The sequence below is a fragment of the Corythoichthys intestinalis genome, chromosome 14, assembly GCF_030265065.1.
Source record: "Corythoichthys intestinalis isolate RoL2023-P3 chromosome 14, ASM3026506v1, whole genome shotgun sequence".
In the NCBI taxonomy this organism is placed as follows: domain Eukaryota; kingdom Metazoa; phylum Chordata; class Actinopteri; order Syngnathiformes; family Syngnathidae; genus Corythoichthys; species Corythoichthys intestinalis.
In genome coordinates, this window is record NC_080408.1 from 21,884,813 (window position 1) to 21,911,534 (window position 26,722).

General features: G+C 39.2%; 1 protein-coding gene across 1 annotated transcript in view; it reads right to left on the reverse strand.

Annotated features, from left to right (window-relative positions):
* Window positions 1-26,722, reverse strand: part of lamc1 (laminin, gamma 1) — a 74,505-nt gene that overhangs the window by 40,003 nt on the left and 7,780 nt on the right. Inside the window, exon 2 of the mRNA XM_057857619.1 lies at window positions 9,111-9,415. Coding sequence (XP_057713602.1) covers window positions 9,111-9,415 — 305 coding nt within the window. The remainder of the gene's footprint in view (window positions 1-9,110; window positions 9,416-26,722) is intronic.

A 26,722-nucleotide genomic window follows, 5' to 3' on the forward strand; every position in this document is an offset into this window, starting at 1 on the left:
TGGAGGAGAGGCTAAGGCGAATAGCACACTGTTTTCCGAAATTTCCAGGTTCGCGGTGAGTCAGTAACAGGCACACTTTTGCAAAATAGACTATGTTTATCGATTAGAAAATGCAGAATAAATGAGATTTATTGATTATAATCCAACAAGAACAAGCAAACAAGTATCAAAAACAAGCATAACAAATGGCAACGATGACGCTAGATTTGAGTTTGTCAATCCCAGAATCCCCGCACTACCGTTACAGTACATCCAGGTGTTCCTTTAACAATGAAAATCGCTTACCGTGACAAATGAGCGGGAGCCAACACTCCGGTAAGGCGGCGAAGGAACAAAGCCAGGCGATCCGTACGTGACCTGCTGGCGGACTTCCTTCGGCGCCTTACCAGAGCGTTGACTCCCGCTCATTTGTCACGGTAAGCGATTTTCATTGCTAAGGAACACCTGGTTGTGCTGTAACGGTAACGCGGGGATTCTGGGATTGACCAACTCAAATCTAGCGTCATCGTTAGCGTTTCTTATGCTTGTTTGCTTGCTCTTGTGGGATTGTAATCAATGAGTCTAATTTATTCAGCATTTTCTAATCAATAAACATTGTCTATTTTGCAAAAGTGTGCCTGTTACTGATTCACCGCGAACCCGGAAATTTCGGAAAACACACACACTATAAACTGAGGTCTGATTTTCAACAGGCAGCGCCATTTTGTCGAGTGACGTCAGATTGAAGCAACTTGTGAAGTCAGAGTACTTATTTTTCTGCATTCGCGACTAGGGCGTCACAGTTCGAGTGACCTTCCAATGATATTTTTCCTGGCCGGACGTTGGAAAACTCCGACTACCCACCTTTCTTGAATGCAGCATCACTCTACTGAGTCTTGACAGAAGAACGGCAGCTTGGTGAAATGTGCATTTAGAGGTTGTGGAAACAGACAGAAGAAATGGGCAAATGAAAGTTTCCACAAATTCCTGATGAAGAACCAGGAACAATATAAATTTGCTGCCGGCTACGACAAACACCCTGGTGAAAAAAATGTCACTCTGCTCTGCAGCCTGTTCCCTGCAGACCTGCTGGATTACAAATGTTGCTATTCATAATACAATTATTGACATGCAATGGTTAGGGTTAGGGTTAGGAAAACATAGCCAAAACTATTGATTGCATGGGTAATTGATGATTTTCATGGCTTCATATGTTTTTTGTTTTTTTAAATTGGCATGCTAAGACGAGACCATTGACTTGCACTAGCTTAGCCACTCCCGAGCCCTGGAACTAACAAATTACTAACAAACTGCACAGATTTTTTTTAATGAACTCCGCAGACTAATTAAATCCCTGCTAACTCGAAGATTAAGCCTAATGTAAAAAATCCTGAACTTCCCTTTTAAGATGTAGTTATTCATTTTAAAAGATGCACAAGGATATTTTTAAAAGAAACAAAAAAAAGTTTTATACTACGCAGCACTTTATGGCAAACGTGGAAGTAAACACCACAGGTAGGAGAACGTTATGCTAGCTGTTGCGGGAAGCTAACTGTAAGACAGCATCATGCAAGAGTGATAAGGTCTGAAGTATGTTTTTTTTTTTTAACATTTTGTCATGCTTTTTTCCTCCTTTATACATTGCGGAAATATCGGATAGGTACTCAGTATCGGCAGATCCTTAAAATCAAGGGACTCAGACTCAAGTCCAAAATTATGTAATAGGGACAACCCTACTTGCTACTGTTCTAGCGGCTATGAGGTTTTTTAAAAATTAGGTTAGCAGAGCAAGATTTGCTTTAAAAATGAACTGTTTTTTTACATCGACCAAACACGAACTTTGGCATACTACCACTTACAACATGCAAACAAAGGGAACACAACAATCATAGCTGCGTTCCGATCTACAGTGTCTTCCCAGTTCCATCCTCCCAGTTCACTACTCAGAGGATACCCTTTGGTGCCAAAATTCTTCCATTTAGAACACCCTGCAACGTCACCAGCATGTCCCTCACTTCCTCTGGTCTTCAACAAAAGAAAATATCACATTGTGACGCTAGATTTATAATTATTTTAATATACGGTGGAAAACACAGACAAGGCTGAAAAAGCAGTTTCTGCTCTTGCACTCCTCTTTAAAATAAACTGCTGTATTTTAAGCCAAAATAACTGTTGTGTTTGATAGAACAATATGTCTATTAGAGCAGGGCGGTAAACCGAAAATTTACCGTCACCGAAATTCTTAACGATGACCGACGTAATTTTGACCATGTCGGTAAATTCGGTAAATTAATAAAACAAGAAAATAGTCTTTTCATCCCGCTTTGATTCTGTGTTGTTCGTCTATGTTCATTCCCCTTTAAGAAAGCAGTGAATGTGCTTACGTAGGGAGTCACGTGATCATCAGGAAGCCAATCAAACAAAAGCCCGGTAAGCTAACGCTAGCAGCTAATGCTACAAGCAAAACGTGATGGAGTGTGGCTTAAGGGAGGTTCACCAAACTTTCAACCGACATTTAGTAGACTCTTGGTGGCATCCAGACGGGCTTTCACCCGCTGTCCTCCTTTGTTCTCACGATTTCCGGAGATGGTGCTTTCAGTGCTTTCTACTGGTAGCCAGGCTAACGCTAGCTAGCGGCTAACGCTACAAATGAACGTTATGGAGTCGGATAGAGGCTCTAACCTTGTCGAAACGGCTGAACTTAATGAGTGGATTGGGCACGGACTGCATCTAGCAATTACTATGTGGCGTTATTTTGTATCTGTCTGTGTGTGTGATTCCTCTGATAGCTTTTGTGATGGTAAAGAATTCTGCATAAAGTACAATCCAACGGCGAAACTTATAATGACCGAGAAATGGCCCCAGCTATTTTTATTGTGCGTGCATTTATGAAAAAATGCACTGGGGGGGAAAAAAACCCTTAAACTATAAAGTAAACACTTGTATTTAATAATTATATCACAGCAGCCATTAACAATAAGTTGTCTTTTTGAAGTGTACTGTTCAAGCTGCAAGTCATTTGTGTTACAATTACATGTTTGCACAGGCATATTGATTTTGACAATGTACATTGTTCAAGTCATACACGCTGTTATAAATGTTCATACTTGGATTCTTATTGCTTACAATACATTTTTATTAGGGCTGTCAAACGATTAAAATTTTTAATCGAGTTAATTACAGCTTAAAAATTAATTAATCGTAATTAATCGCAATTCAAACCATCTATATAATATGCCATATTTTTCTCTAAATTATTGTTGGAATGGAAAGATAAGACGCAAGATGGATATATATTTTCAACATGCGGTACATAAGGACTGTATTTGTTTATTATAACAATAAATCAGTTCTAAATCAGTTATAGAAATTTTATATTAAAACCCCTCTTAATGTTTTCGTTTTAATAAAATTTGTTAAATTTTCAATCAAAAAATAAACTAGTAGCCCGCCATTGTTGATGGCAATAATTACTTACACTATAAAATCAGTCGCACCCAAACGCCAGCAGAGGGCAGCAAAACTCCGCAAAACACAATTAACAGGTGGGCCTTTCACTCTAGTGACATTTAAATATGTCTGAGCTGGGCAAGTGCGTTAATTGCGTCAAATATTTTAACGTGATTAATTAAAAAAAATAATTAACGCCAGTTAACGCGATAATTTTGACAGCCCTAATTTTTATAAATTTAATGTTTAGACTGCATGTACAATTGTTAAATACAGTATATCAAATTGAATGCTGGTAAATAAATCAACAAGAAATAGTTAATCTGTATTTCATGCATTTATTCAGATTTTCAAATTATATAACAGTCCGCTTGGGCGAATTTATCGTCATTTATCGTTATCGAGATAAATCTGCTCAATTTATCGTGATACATGTTTAAGGCCATATCGCCCAGCCCTAATGTCTATATGCTGCCATAGCAGATTCATGGCGCGATAAGCCCCCAAGCTATTTTTAATTTGTCCGTTTTACCCTGGAAACCACTGTTTACAGACGTCGCACAACCGTTTTTGTTTCAACCTAGCCATAAAAAGAAGGTAAGTAATCGTATTTATTATTTGAAATGTCTGTCATTTTTAGCTTAGAACAATTAATTGCCGTCTAATATTTATTTTAAAGAAGAAAAATAACGACTTTAAAAATTTATTCACTCGCATATTTTAAACTTTTAAACAAATTACATCACAATGAAAAAATTGGCGTCTGTAAAAAAAGTCACGGATAGCTACCTCATAATTGTCGCTTAATTGTATTTTTTTCGTTACTGTGAGTGTCGCATTTTCCCCAATATTTTAGATAATAAATAATCGATCCAAACAAAAATGTTTTTTGAAAAAAATCGTTTAAAAGGGTAAATATATGAAAATGAAAATCTCAATTCCGACTTGATGTCTGCGATTTCTGCATCGCGACCCTTGCTATATTACCATTTTTCACCCATAAAATCCCCCCAAAATCCAGCTGTGGCCATTCACAGCTGTGTCTTGACACTCGGTGATTCATGCTACATGGAGTTTTTGGATCGAATAATAACGAGTTATATCTCGTTAAAATCATGGTGTCTTTAATTATGCTCTCACATGCTCTCACCTCCAGTTAGGGTTTTGCTGTTTAAAAAAAAAAATTTTTTTTAATGCCCTCCTGTTCAAAATTTTTCCTCCCTCAGAAAATTGAGATTTTAATGATGTATCACACATGCATATAGAACAATTTTGAAATTTGGCCAAATTGGGGGTCTCAGAGTGGAACTTCAAATCACCTGAGTGTTTTCTGCCGTAAATAATCTTTTTAGGAATATATTATAATACAATTTAAACAAATAAAAACAGATATAAATTCAGGTTGCGGCCCCAATTAATGCTCTAAAGTAGATTTTTTAAAAATGTCGTAGTATTTAACTCATTGCTAGCCATTGACAATACTAGACATTGAATTCATTTAAAATTTCAGTGCCACTGAAAACACTAGCACCATTTCGCTGTTAGCCCTTCCGGTCAAAATGGATTGGACGTCTGGCGCTGTCAGCGGCTGCCAATGAATTAAATGAATGGTAAAAAAAAAAAGACTTTATATTGCAATTTTGCAACTAAAGGTATGTTTTTTTTATGGATAAAGTGAATAGAACAAAGAGTCAATTTCAAATCTTGCAATTTTCTTGTTAGCTCATTGCCTGGCTTTGACAACAATAGACATCCAATTAATTTACAGGTGCTATAGAATACTACAAGCGGCTTTAAAGGCTTTCTATTCTCTTATTAATGTGTGAACATTTGCTCTTCTGTCAACATTTACTAGCTAGCGTAGCACTACAAAACTAGATGTGATCATCAATTCTGATTGTGATGTCACAACCAGATTGTTTTAGAAGGAATAACCGAAATGGTAAACAACAGCCAGATGTAAGTGGTGAACTCGCTTTCTACATGGAGAATTATATTTGTACAGTCATTTTCATTTTGAGACATGGCCATCCTTTCATAGCACCTTTAAACTAGGAGTACCGGCTGCAAATATGACCAAAGTAAGCTAGACAGTAAAAAGTGGAGCATGTGGAAACTCTAGCCCTAAGGTTCAGAGCCCAACGTTAACTGGGAGCCTTTGTTTGAGCAGGTGTTTGCACGCTTTTGTTCTTTTTCTTGACTTCCTGCACGGAGCAAACACGCCGGGCTTTGTTGGCCGACTGTCACGCCCGTGTGTCAATCATTAACTCATTTACTGTCATTGACAGCAATAGACGTCAATTCCATTTACTCGAAGATGGCTGGCATTGAATGAACATGTTTTGGATAGTCCTTAGTTTAACTGTTGTAATGGTAATCTGCCAAAGTTACTTAGGGTCAATGTAAAAACAGTTCAATCTGTGATTAACTCTGGTTCCTCAAGTATCCTCAATGGCAGTCAATCATTAAACGCCGCCGCCGAGAACCGCGGCACGGTCGGACGTGCTGCAGCTGCTGTCAACTCTTCTCGTAGGAAAGACCCCCGCCCCGAAAAATCCCCCCACCCGCCCCACAGCTGCGGCATCAGCGCGCCATCAATCACGCAGTCATCTGGATGCTTTAGCCAGCGGAGGCCACGCCACATTTACTGGAAAAACTAAGTCTTCGCTAAACCAGCAACTCCACCACTTTTAGTTGAAATGATTTAGTTTTCCAAAATAGGAATGTTTCAGAAATTGAGGTTTACAACAATATTTTTGGAACTACGCCAATTTCAATTTGTTTTTAACCCTTTATAAGACACTCATTTGGCTGCAACTGATGGCGCTACACATCCAATCCATGAACAAACGTTAATTTGCCCCCTCCCACTCAAAATTAATTGGACGTCTAGCGCTGTCAATAACGCTGAAACATGAGCATTCATAGCCAGATGATATCTGACAGCCCGGAAAAAAAGTGTTCAGATTTTTTTTTAATCGAGATAATCGGGAGAAAATGGAAGATAGGAAAGAAATAGATTTGGGAAAAATAGTGCAAGCACACATATTTTAATATGTATAATAAAATTACAACAAAGATCATTCAAAATAAAATTGAATAAGAATTTAAAAAAAATATATATACCGTATTTTTCGGACTATAAGTCGCAGTTTTTTTTCATAGTTTGGCTGGGTGTGCGATTTATACGCCGGAGCAACATGTGCGAAATTATTAACACATTATGATATTATTTCACGTTATTTTGGTGTTTTGGAGTGACACTAATAGTTTGGTAAACTTGTTAGTAGAGGTGTGCAAAATTTCCGATTCTTAGATTATTCGCGATTCGGCCGTGGAAGATTCGAGAACGATTCACAAACATCCAAATTCCGATTATTGAAATATGCGAAGTAAAGCGGAAGTACACAACACTCAGCGCGCCGCGCGGTCTTCGGGACAGAACGGAGCGAGAGTAGCTAAACATCATGCTTCCCATTACCCGGCCCCTCGGGTAATGCCAATGCTCAACTCACGGCTCTAGCTCAACTCATGCAACGAGATAAAAAAACACAACAACATACCTGACTGCTGCCGAAAAGCTGCTTCAAAGTACATCCATATGTTACGGTGGATATCATTTATATAGGACTAGATGCAAAATAGATTTGGTAGTGTTAGCAGCACATCTACAAAAAGCTAGATGCGGGCGTTATAAACGGCCGCCATCTTAAAGCAGTACAGTTCCCTGCAAGGCTGTTGTAGCGAACCTTCCAAGCAAACCTAATTAACTTTTTATCTAAAATACTCCTAAATCTTTAAAATATTTTTAAAACTTTCACATGTCGAAAGTAGACAAAAGGGAAATTATGGAATAACGGGAGCAATTTTAACAAATTTAACGGTTGATTCACAACATTAAATTAATTGAATGTAGTTTAAAGCTGCTGATACAGAATGGGGACTGGAGTTTTTTATTTAATGTTATTTTTGTATATTTGTTTACTGCTATATGTTAACTTGATACTGAAATAGTAGTGTGGTTTAGCCTGAGAGTATTTTTGAACAATTTTGGAACTAATGTACAAAACATTAAAAAAAAAAAAAAAAAAAGAGGGGAAAAAAAGGAGGGGGGTGCATCAATAATCGTTTTATAATCGAATCGGAGCCTCTGAATCGTAATCGTAATCGAATCGTTAGGTGCCCAAAGATTCCCAGCTCTACTTGTTAGCATGTTCTTTATGCTATAGTTATCTGAATAACTCTTAATAGCTATGGCCAAGTTCGCGTTCTGCCTTTGGCAATGTGTGTTCAATTGTATCATTGACTTTTTTATATTGAAATGCATGCTTTTAGTTTGTGGCGCTTTCACGCCCACATGGGGGCGCACTTGCACTTGTTTACGCGAAGAAGAGCGCTCACACGCCAGAAGAAGACGGAGAGCTACGCAACGTCTGTGTCTGAGCGAGTGGGCGAGAGAGAGAGAGACATGGCTGCGAACCTACGTTCATTGTTTATGCTTGTAAAATATCTCTACAGAGGCAACGCCTGTGTGGATCATCTTTTCTGTTGTTGTTGTTGAGTGTTTTCCACCCGCGATCGGACACTTAGAGCCAGTTGTGTGGTTGTTTGAACGATGTGCTAATGCTAGCAAGCACATGCTAACCGTTTGTGTCATTGGTGTAATAGCGCCTAATTAACATTTATGTACATTGATGCGAACCTGTTTGGTATCGTGGACGAAATTGATTCAGCAAATTATACGGACGTCCAGCATCGTCATTTGGGAGTTTAGCTCACTGTATAGCCAGGACTGAGCCGTAGCGTTCTGGTGAGGACAGTATGGTCGCGTTTCGTTGTTCATGCATTGTACACTTATTCAGCATGTTGTTCTCTATTGTATTTTTAGATTAAATTAACTTTCAAGATGACATATCTGTTCTATGTGTTGGATTTTATCTTGTAAATTTCCCCCCAAAATGCGACTTATACTACGGTGCGGCTTACATATGTTTTTTTTCTCTTTGTTGGGCATTTTATGGCTGGTGCGACTTATACTTAGGTGCGACTTGTAGTCCGAAAAATACGGTAAACATAAATCTTGATAAGGAAAAAGAAATTAGCGAAGCGGCACATGTTTTGCCTGGGAATTTGGTGGTTTTTTAAAATCTCTTATGGGCTAACATAGCTCAAGCTAATGCTAACGTACAGTAGTGTTTTTACTAACAAGTTAGCCAAAATTCATTCGCAAATTTAGTTGCTTTTTCTGCATCCTTAATGCAACCCAGACTCACGCAGACCATTACCAGCGGGCCCCCATTAAATTGAGTTTGAAACACTTGAAATTAAACGTATTTGGGAATTTTTTTTTTTTTTTTTGAAAAATGTGAAAAACTTTTCTCGGGACTAAACATGGATTTGAATTGGAAATAACTGGTCTTTTTTTATACCTCTTGATGGCCACGGGCCACTTTTAGCCTGCTTTAATTGACAGCTGGATATCAGCGGGAGGCGGGCAGGCAGTCTAAAACGGAGGCAGTGAAACCTGCCACCGCGTGTACGCCGCCGTTGCCACCGCAGGTGTTACGGCCCGCCCCCAGCAGACGTGTCACGCAAGGCCCGAAATAGGCAACCGGGCGTCTCGGCTCAAATAAGGAAGCGGTCAGGGCTTCCTGCGAAGAAAGGGTTAGCGTCCCACGCACCTGGAGCACGGGGCTGTTATCAAAGTTGTAGGCGCTTGGGCGCCCCTCTAGCGTGGAGAAGGCCACATTGCCGCCGGTGAGTGGCGATATGTCGCTGAAGTCATCGGTGCAGAGCGCCCGCCGCTCGTCCTCGCCGGTACGGATGAAACCGCGGTTGGTCTTGCCGTATGTCTTCTCGCAAGAGCCGCTGTAGTACGTGTATGGCGTCCAGGGTCCATCCTGGCTGCTGCGCTTGTAGATGGCGAAGCTCTCGGGCCGACTCGTGTGGAACTTGAGGCGCACGTAGGTGATGTCGAAAGCCTTGCCTGCCGGTAGACAAAACAATGTTAAATGCTAACGTTTGAACTCACAATAGCAACGACAACGTCAAACACTTTGACAACATTCGTTCATTCGTTGCAGTCCCTGTCATTTCAAATGGATTGAACGGCTCAATGGCAGCCAATGAGTTAACAAGAAAAATATGAAAATATCCTCCATTATCATCAAGTGTAGTGAAAACTTTAATTTATCCCATGACAATAAATTTCTGGTGACATGGTCGTGCGACAAACAAAAAACTGGTTATCGATACCTTTGCAATCAAATATTAAATCCGGACATAACATTTCAGTATTGATACGTAGATACTTCTTACAACTTATTAGACGTCCAATGTATTTGAAATTATTCCGCTGCCATCCCTCCCACCTTAAATGGATGGATTTGGTGTCTCGCGCTGTCAATGGCAGCCATGACTATCAAGTAGACATGTGCCGATGACTGGTTTCAAGGTATACCGACAAATACCGTGGTATCAAAAATGTGCTACAGGATGGCTGGAGGAGGTGAAACTCTTGAACTTTTTCCCCCCATTGAAGAAAATGAAATCGCTGGTATGGGAATACTTCTGATACAGAAAAGTTACAGACGGCCACGGCTTAGAGGAGCCAACCAACATATAAAACATGTTTATGGAGGATGGCTGCCGAGGAGGCAATACCTCCAATATGATTTCGAATTGATACAAAATTAAAGGTTAGTAAACACTAGAGGCGTGCGAAATTTCCAATTCTTAGATTATTCGCGGTTAAGCCGTGGAAGATTCGAGAACGATTCACAAATATCCAAATTCCGATTATTGAATTATACCAGGTAAAGCGGAAGTAAAACACAGTCAGCGCGGTCTTTGGGACGCAATGAGGAACGGACCGAGAGTAAATATCATGTTCAACTCATGCCGCTAGATAAAAAAACAATCATATCTGACTGCGGCCGACAGCCGCTACAAACAACGCCCAGTTGCTAGTTGCTACAAACATGCGGCTACAGTAGATATCATACATATGTAGAACTAGATGCAAAATGACAGACGTCGTCGGTGTTAGAACATTTATTATTGAACAGAGATGCGAAATGACACTTTCCGGCGTAAGTAAACAGCCGCCATCTTAAAGCAGTAGACCTCTCTAGAAGACTCTGTTTTAGCAAACCTAATTAACTTTTTATCTAAAATACTCCTAAATCGGCAGAATCTTGTCTTGAATCTATCTTTAAATGATGAAATAGTGATACAACTTTGACAAAAGTAGACAGAAGGGAAATTATGGAATAATGGGAGCAATTTTAACAACTGTAACAGTTGATTCACAACATTAAATTAATTGAATGTAGTTTAAAGCTGCTGATACTGAATGGGGACTGGAGTTTTTTATTTACTGTTATTTTTGAATATTTGTTTAATGTTATATGTTAACTTGATACTGAAATAGTAGTTTGGTTTAGCCTGAGAGGATTTTTGAACAATTTTGGAACTAATGTACAAAACATAAAAAAAATAAAATAAAAAAAAAATCAAATTAAAAAAAAAAAAAAAAAAAAAAAGGAGGGGGGGTGCATCAATAATCGTTTTATAATCGAATCGAAGCCTCTGAATCGTAATCGTAATCGAATCGTTAGGTGCCCAAAGATTCACAGCTCTAGTAAACACTGTCATGAATGTTTCCTCCCAGCTATGAGAGTTAACTCCAGCGTGTTTAGTGTGTCTAGCGGTGGTAAAGCATATGTTTTTTTCTCTCTGGCAACTGTCTGTGTTGCGAAAGAGTGTGTGCGTATAATATAAACATGATACCAGTCATACACATGTACTTTTTATAGAAAATAATTATTTTTGTTCCAATTGTAATAATGTTAAGCTGTGGGTTTAGGCTCACCTGAAGGATTGCATTCATTTAAATTTTATTTAGATTATTATTATTTTTATTATTTTTTTTTTTATTGTAACTAAACATTATACTTATGTTACGTTTTTAATGTTTTGAAAAATAAAAATCATGGTCAATGGAAAAAAGTTAAAAAAAAAATTTTTTTTTTTAAAAACATCTGAACGTAACACATTTTAGAGCTGTAATTGCAATACTGTGAAACCATGATATTTTAGCTAAAGGTTATCCTACGGTCAGAATATCATAACGACACATGCCTACAATCAAGAATAGTGCAAAATCAAATTAACCCCCTGACAACAAATTTCTGGTGACCTGTGGTCATGCAAAAACAAAATACAATCAATTATTTGGTCCGGATACAACATTTGAGTATCGATACTTCTCCATGCTTTTGACAAACCAAACGCTAAATTACAGCACCAAAAGCAAACATAATGACATCATCCCCATCCACCTCATGTCCCGTGTGAACATCTGTTCCTTGCCACCAGCGGCCATTTTGTGACAAAGAGGACAAGCATACCTGACGAGTGGGAGCAGGCCCAGTGTCTGCGAAGAATGTGCTGTGTAAACAGTGGGGGCCGCCCAGGGGGGTCTCAAAATGAGAAGAAAGCTGATTGGATGCTTTTTTTATGACAGGAAGCTTGAATATGACATCATATTGTGTGTGTGCTGCATATTGCGAGGGAATGGCGCAGAGTTGTGAAACATTGTCCAAGTGGAGCATGCGCCTTCCTCTTTAACTATTGTGATGAGCGGACCCCCGACTGAGCCCCCCTCCTCGCCCCGGGGGAGACAAGACAAGCCCTGACAAGAACTTTTTCTTCACGAGACTACCTTCCAGTCACATGTGGAGGGGGGCGGGGCATCGGAAGGACAGTGAGAGGGCCCGCGGGGGAGGAAAAAAGATTGCTATTTCAACACTGGCCGATTATTCCACAGAGATTTCAGACATCTTAGCTTGAGATAAGAGCTGAATTGCTTCTGTATTCATATGTCAAAACACATCAGTGACTGTGAGGTCAATGTAAGAACATCTAATTTTTAGAACAAATCTGGTTCAACTATCACCGTCAATGGCAGCCAATTAAGCAGGGGTGTAAAGATTCATCGATCTAGCACTAGAAGTCCCAGCGAATTCTGGTTAATGAGGATTTGCCATGGAAAAGGCCAAATCGGCCTCTGCTGGGCATTCTAGTGCTAGACCAATATCAGCTGGTTAAGCTCAAGAAACCGAAATTGAATAAAATTCAAAACATTAATCAATATGAGCATCTTTTCAATAAGCTGTTTTGGTAAAATGAATGGTGTTCATTCCAATGTGTGAAATTTTTTCGTAACAAATTGCACCAAAATAAAAATTCTAAATTGCTTCGTATTTTTTTATTGATTTAAATCAAAGGTGTCAAACTCGCAGCGTGGGGGCCAGATTTGGCCTGCCACTGCATTTTGTGTTGCCTGCCAAAGTAAATCATGCGCATCGATATTTCTAGCTAAAATAAATTTGTGTTAAAATTTCTGTAGCCCTCCTTATTCATCGAGAGAAATCAGCGAATATTTACTGTTTTTTCCTTTTCTTTTTTAAATGAATAAATTAAAAAAAAAGAAAATTTAAGAGTATTGTCATTTTTTTTCCTTTTTGTTTTTTTAAACAATATTCATTGTTTTGACCTTTTTGGTCTATTTTTAACCCCAAAAATATAAATTATTAAAATAAAATAAAAAGATTCTTCCTTTTTTATTTAAACAAAAAAAAAAAGTCTGAACTGTTGTAGCATATGTTGCATACTGTTACAGTTTTCCCCCATTGTTTTTTATTTTATTTAAAAATGTAAATGTAGCATGTGTTGCATACTGTTACTGTTTTTTCCCCCGTTCTTCTTTTTTATTTTATTTAAAAATGTAAATTAAAAAAAAAAAAAAAAAAATTTCAAAACAGCTGCCAGACAGAAAACAACAAAAATGGTCGCCCTAGTGTCCTCAATTGGACAAAATGGGAAATTCTGACAACAATTTACATTCTGGAATGGCATAACAAAAACATTTAACACTAGCCGTATGGTCCGGCGTTACCGGGCATGCTACTTGTTCTGGGATGTTGGGGCCAAGGTTTGTTAAACTGACACATAAGTAGCCATTTGCCGGTATGATATTCTGGCGGTATGAAAACCTTAAGCCAAAAGTTATCACAGTGTTGCAATTATAGTTCTAAAATGTGTTACTTTGAGATATCTGGGTTTGGGGGGAAAAAAAAAAAAACTTTTCCAATGAAAAAGATTTTTATTTTTAAAAACATTAACATTATACTGATGTTCTAATTTGCTAAGTCAGAGTAATTATTTAAAAAAATAAAATATTCTAAATAAAATTAAAATAAACGCATCCTTTAAGTGAGCCTAAACCCACAGCAACACTGCCACAGCTCAACGTTATTACCATCAGAACAAAAATAATTGAATTATTTTCCATAAAAAGCACATGTGTATGACTCGTATCATGTTTACATTATACATACTCTCTTTCTCAACACAGACAGTTGCGAGAGAGAAAAAAAAACACATGTTTTACCACGGCTAGACACACTAAACACTAGGGGTGTAACGGTACACAAAAATCTCAGTTCGGTACGTACCTTGGTTTTGAGGTCACGGTTCGGTTCATTTTCGGTACAGTAAGAAAACATAATGCAAAATATAAATGTGCTAGATTTTCATCACACACTTTTGTGCTTTCAACAATAGGAACATTAGCCTATACAAAGCTAGAATTCTGCTCAAAAAGTAGCAGGTATTTAAAGATAATAATCCAACAACAATTTGCCTTTCAGACCCCGCGTATTGGTCAGCTTTCTTTCTGAAAGAAAGAAGAAAAAATAAGTCCTGTGCTAAAGAGAAAAGCATTCCCAATGACAAAGATTTTAACATGTATTTTACAAATGAAATGCCTCAATGAAACATTTTTTTTTCTTATGGTTTTCAAAAGCTTTATTGGTGGATTTTCTCAAGTTAAAGCGCTACACAAAAATCAATAAATTTAATTGTGTAAGCAGGATCTGTGTATTATTCTTATTATTCAATTACAGGGGTTTTAGCTCATTTCAATTTATTTTATTTAAATGGGCTATTATTTATTTTATTATATGTTTATATTTTACAAATGTGATGTAGTATTAATTTATATTGTTTATTTTATGTTGTATAACTTTAGTTCTTATGTGAATATTAGTTCCTACTTGTTTTGTTGTGGTAGGAGGGTTTTGTATTAAACACGGGGCCGTGTTGGTTATTATTATAGCAGAGAAGACAACTGTAAATCAACAAAGACAAGTCAACTGTGCCCCGATCTACCACTCAAGAGATCTGATGGACTCAAAAAGTAGGTTACGATTGCATATTAGTTTGAAAACTTACCCGGATCCAACGTATTTTTACACGAGTGACTTCCGGTGTGCCCGGTCTGTTAGCTAGTAGTATTGACGCAGGGGGGCCGCATCTCATGTCAAATAATAAACTCTGTAGTTCTTTTCACCTGCATCGCGTTGAGCCGCTTCTGGGACGCGTCTAACACGCGGCCGCACTGCGACTGGTGTGCATTGGCTGATTGGCCACGTTGTCGCGCCGTTGACGTTTCTTACTGTCCTACCGTGTTGGTCCTTGTTATAGTAGAGAAGACTGAGTAAATATAATCTACACAAAAAAAACTGTAACCCGATCGACTCACAGCCTCGAAAAGTAAGGGTTATATTACGTCAGAAACCCGTTCGGTACGCATCCGTTCCGAACCGAGCACCACGAACCGAAACGGTTCAATACTATTACATGTACCGTTACACCCTTACTAAACACACTAAACATGAGTTAACAGTCGTAGCTGGTGGGAAACGTTTATGACAGTGTTAACTAACCTTTAATTTGCATAAATGCGAAATCATATTGGAGGTAGCCTCGGCAGCCACCCTCCGCAAACATGTTTTACATGTCGTTAGGCACTCCTCTAAGCCGCTTTTCTGTAGCAGAAGTATTCCCATACCAGCGATTTGGTTTTCTTCGATGGAGGTAAAGTTCAGGAGTTTCACCTCCTCCAGCCATCGTGTAGCACAGCTGACTCACCGACACTGAGCAACAACCGGTGGGGGAGGGTTGAGCCTTAAGCCTGAGTTATACTCCCGCGTTGCGGTGACGGCGTAGCGACTACGGCGTCATTCGACATTCGATAGTTCTGCGGTGAGGGAACGCGTTGTTCTGTAATTCACCGCCAAGCCACTAGAGGGATGTAGCGTCATGTTTGTACGGTTTTGAGGCATGCTTGTTTACTTCCGCTAGTCGGAGAAAAAATAAACAATGCAAGATGGAACTCTTGAAAGTAAATATTCTGCTCATCAACACTGAATAAATATTGAACATACAAATGTTGACGGGCAGGCGACGCAGAAGACGGTTTCGAGGCGGTCTGGCCGACTTTTGATGCCGCACAGAGAGTTTTAAAGACTCGGGTGGAGAGAGCTAGCTGTGGCGGCTAGCTTCAAACTGGCGTCGAGCACTGCGTTCAAGGTCTGCAAAGCCCTCCAGCCTGATTTGTTTGCCGTGTCCTACAACCAGCCACTGGGAAGCCATAGCAGATTTCTGGCGTCTAGGGAACTTCCCAAACTGTGTTGGGAGGCTTGCTCATAAAAAGCACCGAGGCACTCTCAATCAGTGATGATGTATTGTGTGTGTGAACTGTCTGTTATTGAAAATTAAAGATCAAAACAACTCTTTTGACACCAAATCTGTGCTTTATTCTTCATATACTTGAAACATATGTACACAGTAAATGATGAAGTGCACCAACCAAAAATACGACATAAAGTGATAAAAAGTTGGCAGTTTTTGGCCGACTGGGTCACCGCTTCGTGTGGCCACTCGATTCCGACCACCCACGTCTCGGTGGTTCTTCCATTTTTTTTTTTTCCGATCGCCGACCTTGCCATTTGGCAATCACAATAATAATGTCTTGACGAGACTTGCTGTTCGATGATACTCCCGTCGGCTTGGTGCATTTTTGCGTGTAGAAAATAATGTTTGATTCTATTCTACAATGGCGGTGTTTTCGCGGTAAACCGGAAACAACAGTCTGAGCGGACCAATCACAGTCCGTTTTCGCTACGTCATACGCGTCTACGCGACGCGAAGGTTAGAAAAATCGAGATGCGCGCGTCAGGCTACGGCGTAGGGTCGTAACTCGATTCTTCCTTGACGGCGTAGGTCTGACGCGGAAGTATAACTCGGCCTTTACAGCTGCAAGCGAGGGATTTCTCCATGCACTTTTGGGACATAAAAAATAGCTAATACCTTAGGGAAGGTATGACGGAAAATTTTTGCGGTTTTGTAACCTTGATGTTTTCATACCACGGTATACCTTGAAACCGGTAATCGGCACATCTACACATAAGACACCTCAAAATATTGGGTTCCCCATGATTTTTTTAATGTATACTGGTTGGATTTATCGAGCCGGATGGCCCAGCATTGCTCAGGTGAAAAAGTGAACATTAGTCTTTTCTATGCTAATTTTTTGAGTTTCGAATTAATTTCCTGCATTAAATTGGGGCCCATGGAGATCAAACCCATCTAAGAACACTCCCAGACACATAATGTACAATTGTGTAAAATATCGCCAAAATACGCTAAGCCATTTGGGAGTCCATAAAACACAGACACACGGACAAAGTTCAATTGACATATAGATATCAAATCACCTATTTAAGATAAATAAATATTTTCCATTTGATCATTGTTCCACCTCTGAATAAGTTCATTCATTGAGAAGAAACAGATTATTGGAGTGCTGGAAACAATTCGCTTCTACCTATTGTTGTGTCTTTTTCCAGCCTGTTTCCTAACTTTCGAGGGGGAATTTACTGATAAGCATTCCTGGGAATGACTTCCAAGGAGGGAGAGGATGGGTAGTGGGAGGGGGGGACTCAGCACGTGGGAGGAGAGAGGGTGGGGGGCACCGAATGTCCCGATGACCTCACCACATTCCAAACAAATCAAAGAACGCTTTGAGCGTCGGCGTGGGCGCCCGGCGGCGGACGCAGGTCAAAGGTCGGCGTAGCCGTCGGGTTAACAGTCGACAATTGTTTGGGACCCGTCGTGACATCGCGACAAGAGTCACGCACGACAACTCTCGCCCTGCCTGCCACATTCTTTGTGGCGGCCATCTTTGTTGGAAAAGCGCGCACACAACACTCACACGAAACCAAACCTAAAGCACACTTTGATGTCTGTTTGAGCAACAAGAGAGGCGAGCGCTCCGATTGGCCGACAGGAGATTACAGAGTCATGTGACGGCCGCAGGTGCCGAGTATGTGAGCTAATTCAAGAGACCACCAAAGAAGTGTTTTAGCCCCCGGGTGTCAGGAACAAACGTCAGTGACCTCGTTATCAATCCCAGCGGGACGCCGTCACCCCCCACCAGCGCATTCTTAAGTCTTTCAGTGCCATTGACGGTGATAGACGTCCAATTACGTGGCTTGATTTATCCTTTTGCTGAGAATTTAAATGAGTTTATCACTAGTTCACGTTCAATCTATTTGAAGTGGATTTCAAATGGATTGGTGGTCTATGATAAATAAATAATAATAATTAAAACTTTTTTTTTTCTTTATAAAAAAAAAAAAGAGTGAAATACTTTACAGAGATCCAACATTTATCAGTGCATTTTTTTCTAATGCAAATTTCAATGCCCAGAGTAATAAAACCATAAATAACACGATTAGACAATTCATCGTAAAAATGATCGCCAACTAATAAACCATCAAAAAAATCTTATTGAGACAGCCCTAATGTGAACATTAGAACATCATATTTAGTGCATCATCACTATCAGGGGCCGTTTACATGGTGACTCTCCAAGAATACGAAAAATTTCAAATTTGCATTTATATGGGCCCGTCTCCAGTCGAACAATTTCGAAATTCCTCATGAAACCGATATAGTATTCATGCCAGGCCCTAGGGGGCAGTGCAGATTTACAAGGTGACAGCGAATGATGCACTTTGACCCCAACAAGCTGCTCAGCCTGGGAAAAAAATATGCCTGCCCACTCGAAGCAATGGTATTTTTCTTTTGTTCAAAAAGGCACAAAAATGGAAACATTCAACATATTTAATTTAAAAATATTATTAAAACAGTAAATTAAAGCCGACATTCCGCCAAATTTGCCGTTTTTAATGATTAGTAGCACCACTGCGCACGCCCAGTGTGACGTGTACGAGTGCTGAGAATATCGGCACGGTCTTGCAACGCGGGAGTTTTTGATATTCATACGGAGCAAGCCCCCCTCAATCCCTCACAATCGAATTCTTCCACTTTGGAGGCTGGATTCAGAATTTTCCGACTTCACCTTCCATCTTCGCCGAAACCATATGCACGCGAGGCAAGTCCGCTACTCAGTCATTGCGTCTTTGTGTCGCAGAGTCGCCATGTAAACTGCCCCTCAATGTCAATGGCAGTCAATGAGTTAATATCCCTTTGACGCATGAATTTACATTTAATGTGCATCAAAAAACATGAACAACAATCAAATTAAAAACAGTAATAATTAGAGCTGGAAATCTTTGGGCACCTAACGATTCGATTACGATTCAGAGGCTCCGATTCGATTATAAAACGATTATTGATGCACCCCCCTCCTTTTTTTTCTCTCTCTCTTTTTTTTTAATTTTTTAATTTTTTTATGTTTTGTACATTAGTTCCAAAATTGTTCAAAAATACTCTCAGGCTAAACCACACTACTATTTCAGTATCAAGTTAACATATAGCAGTAAACAAATATACAAAAATAACATTAAATAAAAAACTCCAGTCCCCATTCTGTATCAGCAGCTTTAAACTACATTCAATTAATTTAATGTTGTGAATCAACCGTTAAAGTTGTTAAAATTGCTCCCGTTATTCCATAATTTCCCTTTTGTCTACTTTCGACATGTGAAAGTTTTAAAACTATTTTAAAGTTAGATTCAAGTCAATATTTTGCCGATTTTGGAGTATTTTAGATAAAAAGTTAATTAGGTTTGCTTGGAAGGTTCGCTACAACAGCCTTGCAGGGAAACTGCTTTAAGATGGCGGCCGTTTATAACGCCCGCATCTACCTTTTTGTAGATGTGCTGCTAACACTACCAAATCTATATTGCATCTAGTCCTATATAAATGATATCCACTGTAACATATGGATGTACTTTGTAGCAGCTTTTCGGCAGCAGTCAGATATGTTGTTGTGTTTTTTTTATCTCGTTGCATGAGTTGAGCTAGAGCCGTGAGTTGAGCATTGGCATTACCCGAGGGGCCGGGTAATGGGAAGCATGATGTTTAGCTATTCTCGCTCCGTTCCGCCCCGAAGACCGCGCGGCGCACTGAGTGTTGTGTACTTCCACTTTACTTCGCATATTTCAATAATCGGAATTTGGATGTTTGTGAATCGCTCTCGAATCTTCCACGGCCGAATCGCGAATAATCTAAGAATCGGAAATTTTGCACACCTCTAGTAATAATACTAAAAACTGTATTAATTAGTGAAAAAAAAATTAAATCGGCTGAAAAATAAGCTAGCTATGCCTTAATTTTAATGTCAACGTATTCCCAATGATGGAAACACAGCACCTACCAACCTGTCCACCCTGAGGCACCTCGCCAGCCATTTTTCCTACATTTAAGAACGTTAATTCGTTGCTACCCTCCCGCGTCAAATGGACTGCATGTCCACGAGTGATCAACTAATTGGTGAGGGTGCATCTTGGAAGAACAAATTTTAGTTTTTGCCGCTATAGACCTTTTCACACACAAATCCAGGGAAATTCCTGTGTAAGGTGACGCGGAATTTACTTGCGTCATTGCTTTCACGCATGTAGAGATGTCTCGAGAATGACGCGGGTTGGACACTTTTACAGACACTCCCGTGTTGTCCACTGGCGCTCTCTGTGTGGAGAGTAGGGGTGTGACAAAATATCGAAACCATGATATATCATGATACTTTGTATTCCAAAAGGTTATCGATATGCTCCTGTCAAGAATCGAGATATTGTTTTAAAAAGGTGTCAATTTAAAAGAAAAAGAAAAAGGCTGCCATTGACGGTGCTCGACGTCTAATCCATTTAGACTGGGAACGTTCGTTCATTCAAAACCAGAGCATTAACAGTCATTCGGTCCAATTTTCGGGGCATTTACAGGTCACTTGCTTTTCATTTTAGGGCATTTACAGGTCATTTCCTGTTAAGTTTGAGTGACTGCCTATTCATTTGGGTGATACCCAGGTCACGTCCTGTTCTGTAACGCAAAATAAACAGTAAGTGACCCATAAAATACCACAAAATCAACAGGAAGTAATTGAAAATCAACAGGTAAATGACCTTAAATGGCCCAAAATTACTCATTGCCTGGCACTGGCTGCCACTGACGGCCATAAATGTTCAACCCGTTTGAAGTGGGGGGATGGCAGTGAACGCTGCCACCCTCCCAGTTCAAATGGATTGGACGTCTACTAGTGATAAACTCATTCCAATTCAGAGCAGAAGCTAGTTTTTCTGTTTATTAGTATTTTTGTAGAATATGCTAGAATGACTTCCTGACAAATGTATCGAAAATCGTATCGCTATATCGTCAGATCATCGTTATCGTGAGCTTTATATCGCAAATCGTATCATATCGTGAGGTATGAAAAGGTTCCCACTCCTAATGGGGAGGGCTGCTGGCGCGATTTTATAACCCTGACATTATGTCATTTCTGGTCGGCATCGGCTGTCACAACCGCACGCATGCTATTTTTAGACCGTGACGTCGCATCGTAAAGCGGAAGTAAAGCAAGAGTGGGACATTATAGACCCGCCCTCGCATAGAAACAATGTTAATTCTGCTACTTTTCTCCAGTAATCTTTCAAAAACGAACATACCGATCACACATTGCTTTTTTTGGAACATGAAGAAACGACTCAAGACATTATGACGTATGAAGGATGTTTTCTTCATACGTTTCCCGAAACAGAAAAACTAGGAGGAAAAAATGTGAAGAGTGAATGAACTTGCGCAGACTTTTAACGGCAGCTCGGTGAATCCATTCACATTTCATATGCAGTAAACATTTTGTTGGGTTGGCATGCTCCTTCAGAGAACAAAGAGGTAAGCCATTTTGATATTTTTAACTTATTTTTTAGTGACGTTGTGCCGTGCTGCTTCTGTCTGACAATGAATGACCTGAAAAGAATTAAATTGTATCTGACTGCCAGTTACCTTTTCTGTTGTAAAAAAAAAAAAAAAAAAAAAATTTTAGTAAGGGGGAAGTGTAAATAAATTATAGAATTAAGATTTTTTATCAATGAAAAAAATTAAAGTGTTCGTTGGCTGTCACTGACTAGCATTTGCGATCGCTACACAAAACTAACTAAATTACCCCCAAGAACGGTCAGAGACGTAGGACAACCAGAGGCTATAATATATAAGAAAGACAGGGCTGGTGGTAAAGGATAGCTTGTTGAAACAGGAGAATGTCATTGTCATTCGCGTAAGAAAAAGGTGTCGAAAAAAAAAATCTAAGGCTATGCTTAGGTCGGCTTGTTTTTTTCGTCTTTTTCAGCCCTCTACACTCAAGTCATCTCTTTAACTGAACATTTTTATGTTCTTCCACATCTTCGCCAGTGAATTTGGCACAAGGGGCATCATTTTCGGAGAGAATTGGTAGGTTTAGCTCTGTAAACATCTTATTCATACACGACTAAGCGGCATGGAAGATGAATGAATGAATGAATGAGGATTTCCATTCATTTCCCATTAGGGACAAACGGTGGCGTGTCCCCCTTAGCAACAGTAGCTAACGTCATAAATATTAATTAGCGGAAGTGACGTGTTGCTTGCGGTACGCCATTCAAGCTCATCAAGGCGGTATTTAACCCTAGGCGATCCAAGAGAAGGGTGTCGAGACATTACTTGCTGGGCGCCATTCGACACCTCTGCTGCCCTGGTTTTGAAAACCCCTACGTTGTGCTGGTATTTGAGTGTACTGTATTTGTTTTGTTGTCTCATCAGTTCTCTGCCTACTGCTTAGGCCAGTGTTATTCATCCCCGCCGACCTTCTTTCGTTTTCTGCTTTGAAGTACAACCTTGTTTCCGCAGTAGCGGACCCTAACATCGGCAACAAAATAAACCATACATTTCCAAAGATGGATGATGCACTCTCCTCCTCAGCTCTGCAATCCCCTAGCAATTTAATAATCCCCTAGCAATTTAATTTTGTAATGCTTTGCCGATTTAGGGGTATTTTAGATAAAAAGTAATTAGGTTCTCTACAACAGAGCCTTCTAGAGAAGTCTACTGCTTTAAGATGGCGCCTGTTTACTAGCGCGGGAAAGTCTGTCATTTCACATCTAGTCTAGATATATGTGATATCTACCATAGTCGTATTTTGCCGTATGTTTGTAGCAACTAGCAACTGGACGCTGTTTGTAGCGGCTGACGGCCGCAGTCAGTTATTATTGTTTTTTTTTGTTTTTTTTTACCTAGCGGCATTAGCTGCACATATTTACTCTCGGTCCGTTCCTCATTGCGTCCCGAAGACCGCTCTGACTGCGTTTTATTTCCGCTTTACCTGGTATAATTCAATAATCGGAATTTGGATGTTTGTGAATCGTTCTCGAATCTTCCACGGCCAAATCGCGAATAATCTAAGAATCGGAAATTTTGCACGCCTCTACTAAGACACAACCCGTTAAATGTCCCATAATCTCCGTGTCAGTCGACCTGAGAAATTCTTTTCACACATAAAGGCTACCCGTTTAAATCTCGCAATTTTCACGGTATTTCGGTGTGTGTGTGAAAGGGGCTATTGGCTATTAGTAGGAGGGCTGGTAGCGAGAGCTGGTAGCGAATAAACGAACATCCATTGATAAACTCATTAAAATTCACACCAGACAGATGATTGGACGGCTATCACCTGACACACATGCTGCATTTTTTATAGCGGTGTGCATATCTGGCGGCCATCTTGGGTTGGGCGACCAACGGTCAGAGTCTCGAAAAGTACATATTGCACAGCAATGGCACATTATTTCTTAGTACTCCCAAATACTGTCATTTTAGTTCTATATCGGAACCGATACAGGTTCTTGCATCGGTATCGGTGCAACAATAGGTAAAAGAGTTGTTTGAAAATGCAAATAGAAATGTTGTTTGTCCACCCTGTCACGTACAATCGCTTTAACGAACAAGTTCATCAGAACGTCTTGCGCTGGTAGTTGAAAGGTCACGTCGGGGGGCACGTGACGTTCTGTGCGTGAGATCTTCACTTCCTACTTGTCTGTTGGCCGCCTTTGAAGTACAGCATTCGCATTCTTCAGCTCTAATTGAAACATGCGCTGGTCACAACTGGTCTAGACTGGTCCCCATTTAGTCTAGACTAGTCCTGACTAGTCTGGGCGGGTCATCAGAAGCTCCAGACATGGGGAATCTTAAAATGTCTTCAGTCCTAATTGCAATAGATGCAACAAACACCGTTCCTGGGAGGCTCTGGGCATCAGAAAGTTGTAAATCCTTGCTCAAAGAAAACACCCCAAAGGTGGCAAACGATGAGTGTTTGCCTGCAAGCAGATCTGTAAAATGTGGAATGTACGTCAGGGTGTCATGAACTCATTGGTTGCCATTGACGGCACTAAACGTCCAGCATTTTGACTGGGAGAAACAGCAGCACTCTCACTGAAAATGGATTGGACGTCTAGCGCTGTCAACGGCATCTAAAGAGTCAAAAGTATTTTCCCATTTATTTATTGTTTTTGGTTTTTTTATTTTTATTTTTAGATTAAATCAAAAACAGAAAAGGAAAAAACTTAAATGGTACTTATTTTATTTAATAAATTATTCAAATTAAAATTATCTTTTACAAAAAAAAAAAAAAACATAAAAAAGTATTCTTATTTCTTAATTTTTAAAAACGTATTTTTTCCCAAAATACAAAAAAAAAATCTATTTTTTAATATTTTACTTATGATTATTTTTAAATTTAAAAAAAAAAAAAAAATGGAAAATGGGCATAAATGAATTAGATGTCCATCGTTGTCAATGGCAGGCAATTAATTGAATACTAGGGAAAAAAAAAAAAAAAAAAACACTTAATTTTAAATTTATACCAAATTTAACATTTAAAAAAAATGGAAAATAGGCATAAATGAATTAGATGTCCATCGTTGTCAATGGTAGGCAATTAATTTAATACTGTACTAGGAAATTTAAAAAAAAATAATAATAAATTTATATCAAATTTAACAACTTATTCATTTATAATTGTATTTATTCATGAAAAATATAAATAGAAATAAAAAAATACAATCAACATTCATGATTGAAATTAATATGATTATAATTGGCTATACCAAATGTTAATATTGTTGCCTGCATAACCCAAAATGTTATGTCTGGCGTCAGGTCTTGATAAAGTGATTGTTGTTTTAGATTAACAAAAATAGTCACTTGCTGGATGAATTATATGTAAATTGCTGTCAGTGGCAGCGAATGGGTTAAACGAAAACCCAGCTATGTATTTGAGCTTGTAGTTCTTAAAAGATAAATGTTAGTATCAGTCATCATAATTTAGTATAAAACCCCATCTAGACGTTTTCGTTTTTATAAAATTTGGAAAATAAGTTCAACTATTCTGTCGCAATGCACTCTGGGTGGTGATGTATTCCAGTTGCACTTCCGGGCTTCAAGAATGTGACTGTCTATCGACATAAACATGTCACCTGTTCAGCCATTTCAATTTAATTTCGAGTGACAGGAGAGTGCTGATGTTGTTTCACAAAATCAAAAAGAGGAAATACGGGATGAGACGAGAGTGGGACAAAACCGGTGGCATATGTGCGACAACTGATAAAGGGGAGGGAACGTGTTGGTTGTCGAGAAATACAGTTTTTGTTTGCAGATTTTAACGGTAAGATACTGTCTGGTAAAACCTATTCAAATATAAATCTTGAGATTGTTAGCATCCCGAGTTGTCAATGTGCTTTACCAATAATTAGGATATACGTGCAGTGGTACCTCGACATATGATCACACCCATATACGACCGTTTCGACATCCGACGTAAATTGGACTCGTCATTTTTCTCTACATATGACGACGTGCTTGAAATACGACTATTTATGACAGCGTCGCAATTTCATTGTTTTTCCGCAAGACGCATTTTCTTGTAAGCGATATCAACATGGGTCGCAAGGTAAGTGCAGGTGGTGAAAAAAAGGAAAACGATATTATGAAATAAAAAAGGCTATTGTGCAAAAAAGACATGAAAAAAATACTTTGTGAAAAACGCTTTTTATCTTGTAAAATCTTTTTCATGATAATATTACCCTATTTTGCAATTCAAGGGCCATATTACACAATGTACCTTATTTATCAAAATATTTATTTCAAAATGTTATTTTTATTTACTTAATTTTGACCCTTTTGGGATTCCATAGGTTTCCTCCCACCTCCAAAACCATGAGTGAATTGGCTACCCTTAATTGAATGTAATGTATGAATGATTGTTTGTATTTCATGTGCCCTCCGCCTCTCATCAGTAGAATCTTGGGATAGACTTCAGCATTCCTGCGACACGGTAACGTATACATCCCACTCACATGACATCACAACCACGCCTCCGCGCCATATTGTCTGTCAACTCGTCGTGTTTACGCATTACCGCTACGTAAATTCCTCCTATTATGGCGTGTTTTTCTGCTCGTTAACATTAATAATCAAAATGGTAAAGGCATGTGTGGCGGTTGGTTGCAGTAACAGAGAAGATAGACGGAGAGACTTGAAGTTCTACCGTATTCCGAGAGACCCGGAGAGGAGAGCGAACTGGACTGCTGCAATTCCACGAGAAAACTGGGCACCAAACGATCACCACAGATTATGTAGTAGTCAATTTATATCTGGTAAGATGCATTTAATATATATTTAGAGGGTTTTGGGCTCACAACCACAATTAAGATCATTGCGAGGCTAATCGCCGACAACATACAGTTTCAAATTCAAGATTCTTATTTCTTCCACCATCATTATTTTTTTGAATAATATTTAGCTGGTACCAAGTGAAAGAAGCTGTCCTCGTCTACGGATCATCAGTTAAACAGGTGTGTCCAAACCTTTTGCAAAGGGGGCCAGATTTGGTGTGGTAAAAATGCGGGGGGCTACCTTGGCTGATTTACATAGAACAATATATTTAAACAAATTTTAGCAAGCCCTTCTGTGTGTCACATTTGCTTTATTATTTTTTTTTTTAAACTCATAATTTCAACAATCTTTGTGGCGTTCTCTTTCGACTAGCGGGCTCCTGCGAAATACTGCTGCTGCGAAATTAAACTAGCTTCAAGTTGCTTTAATTTCTCGCTGCGTATCT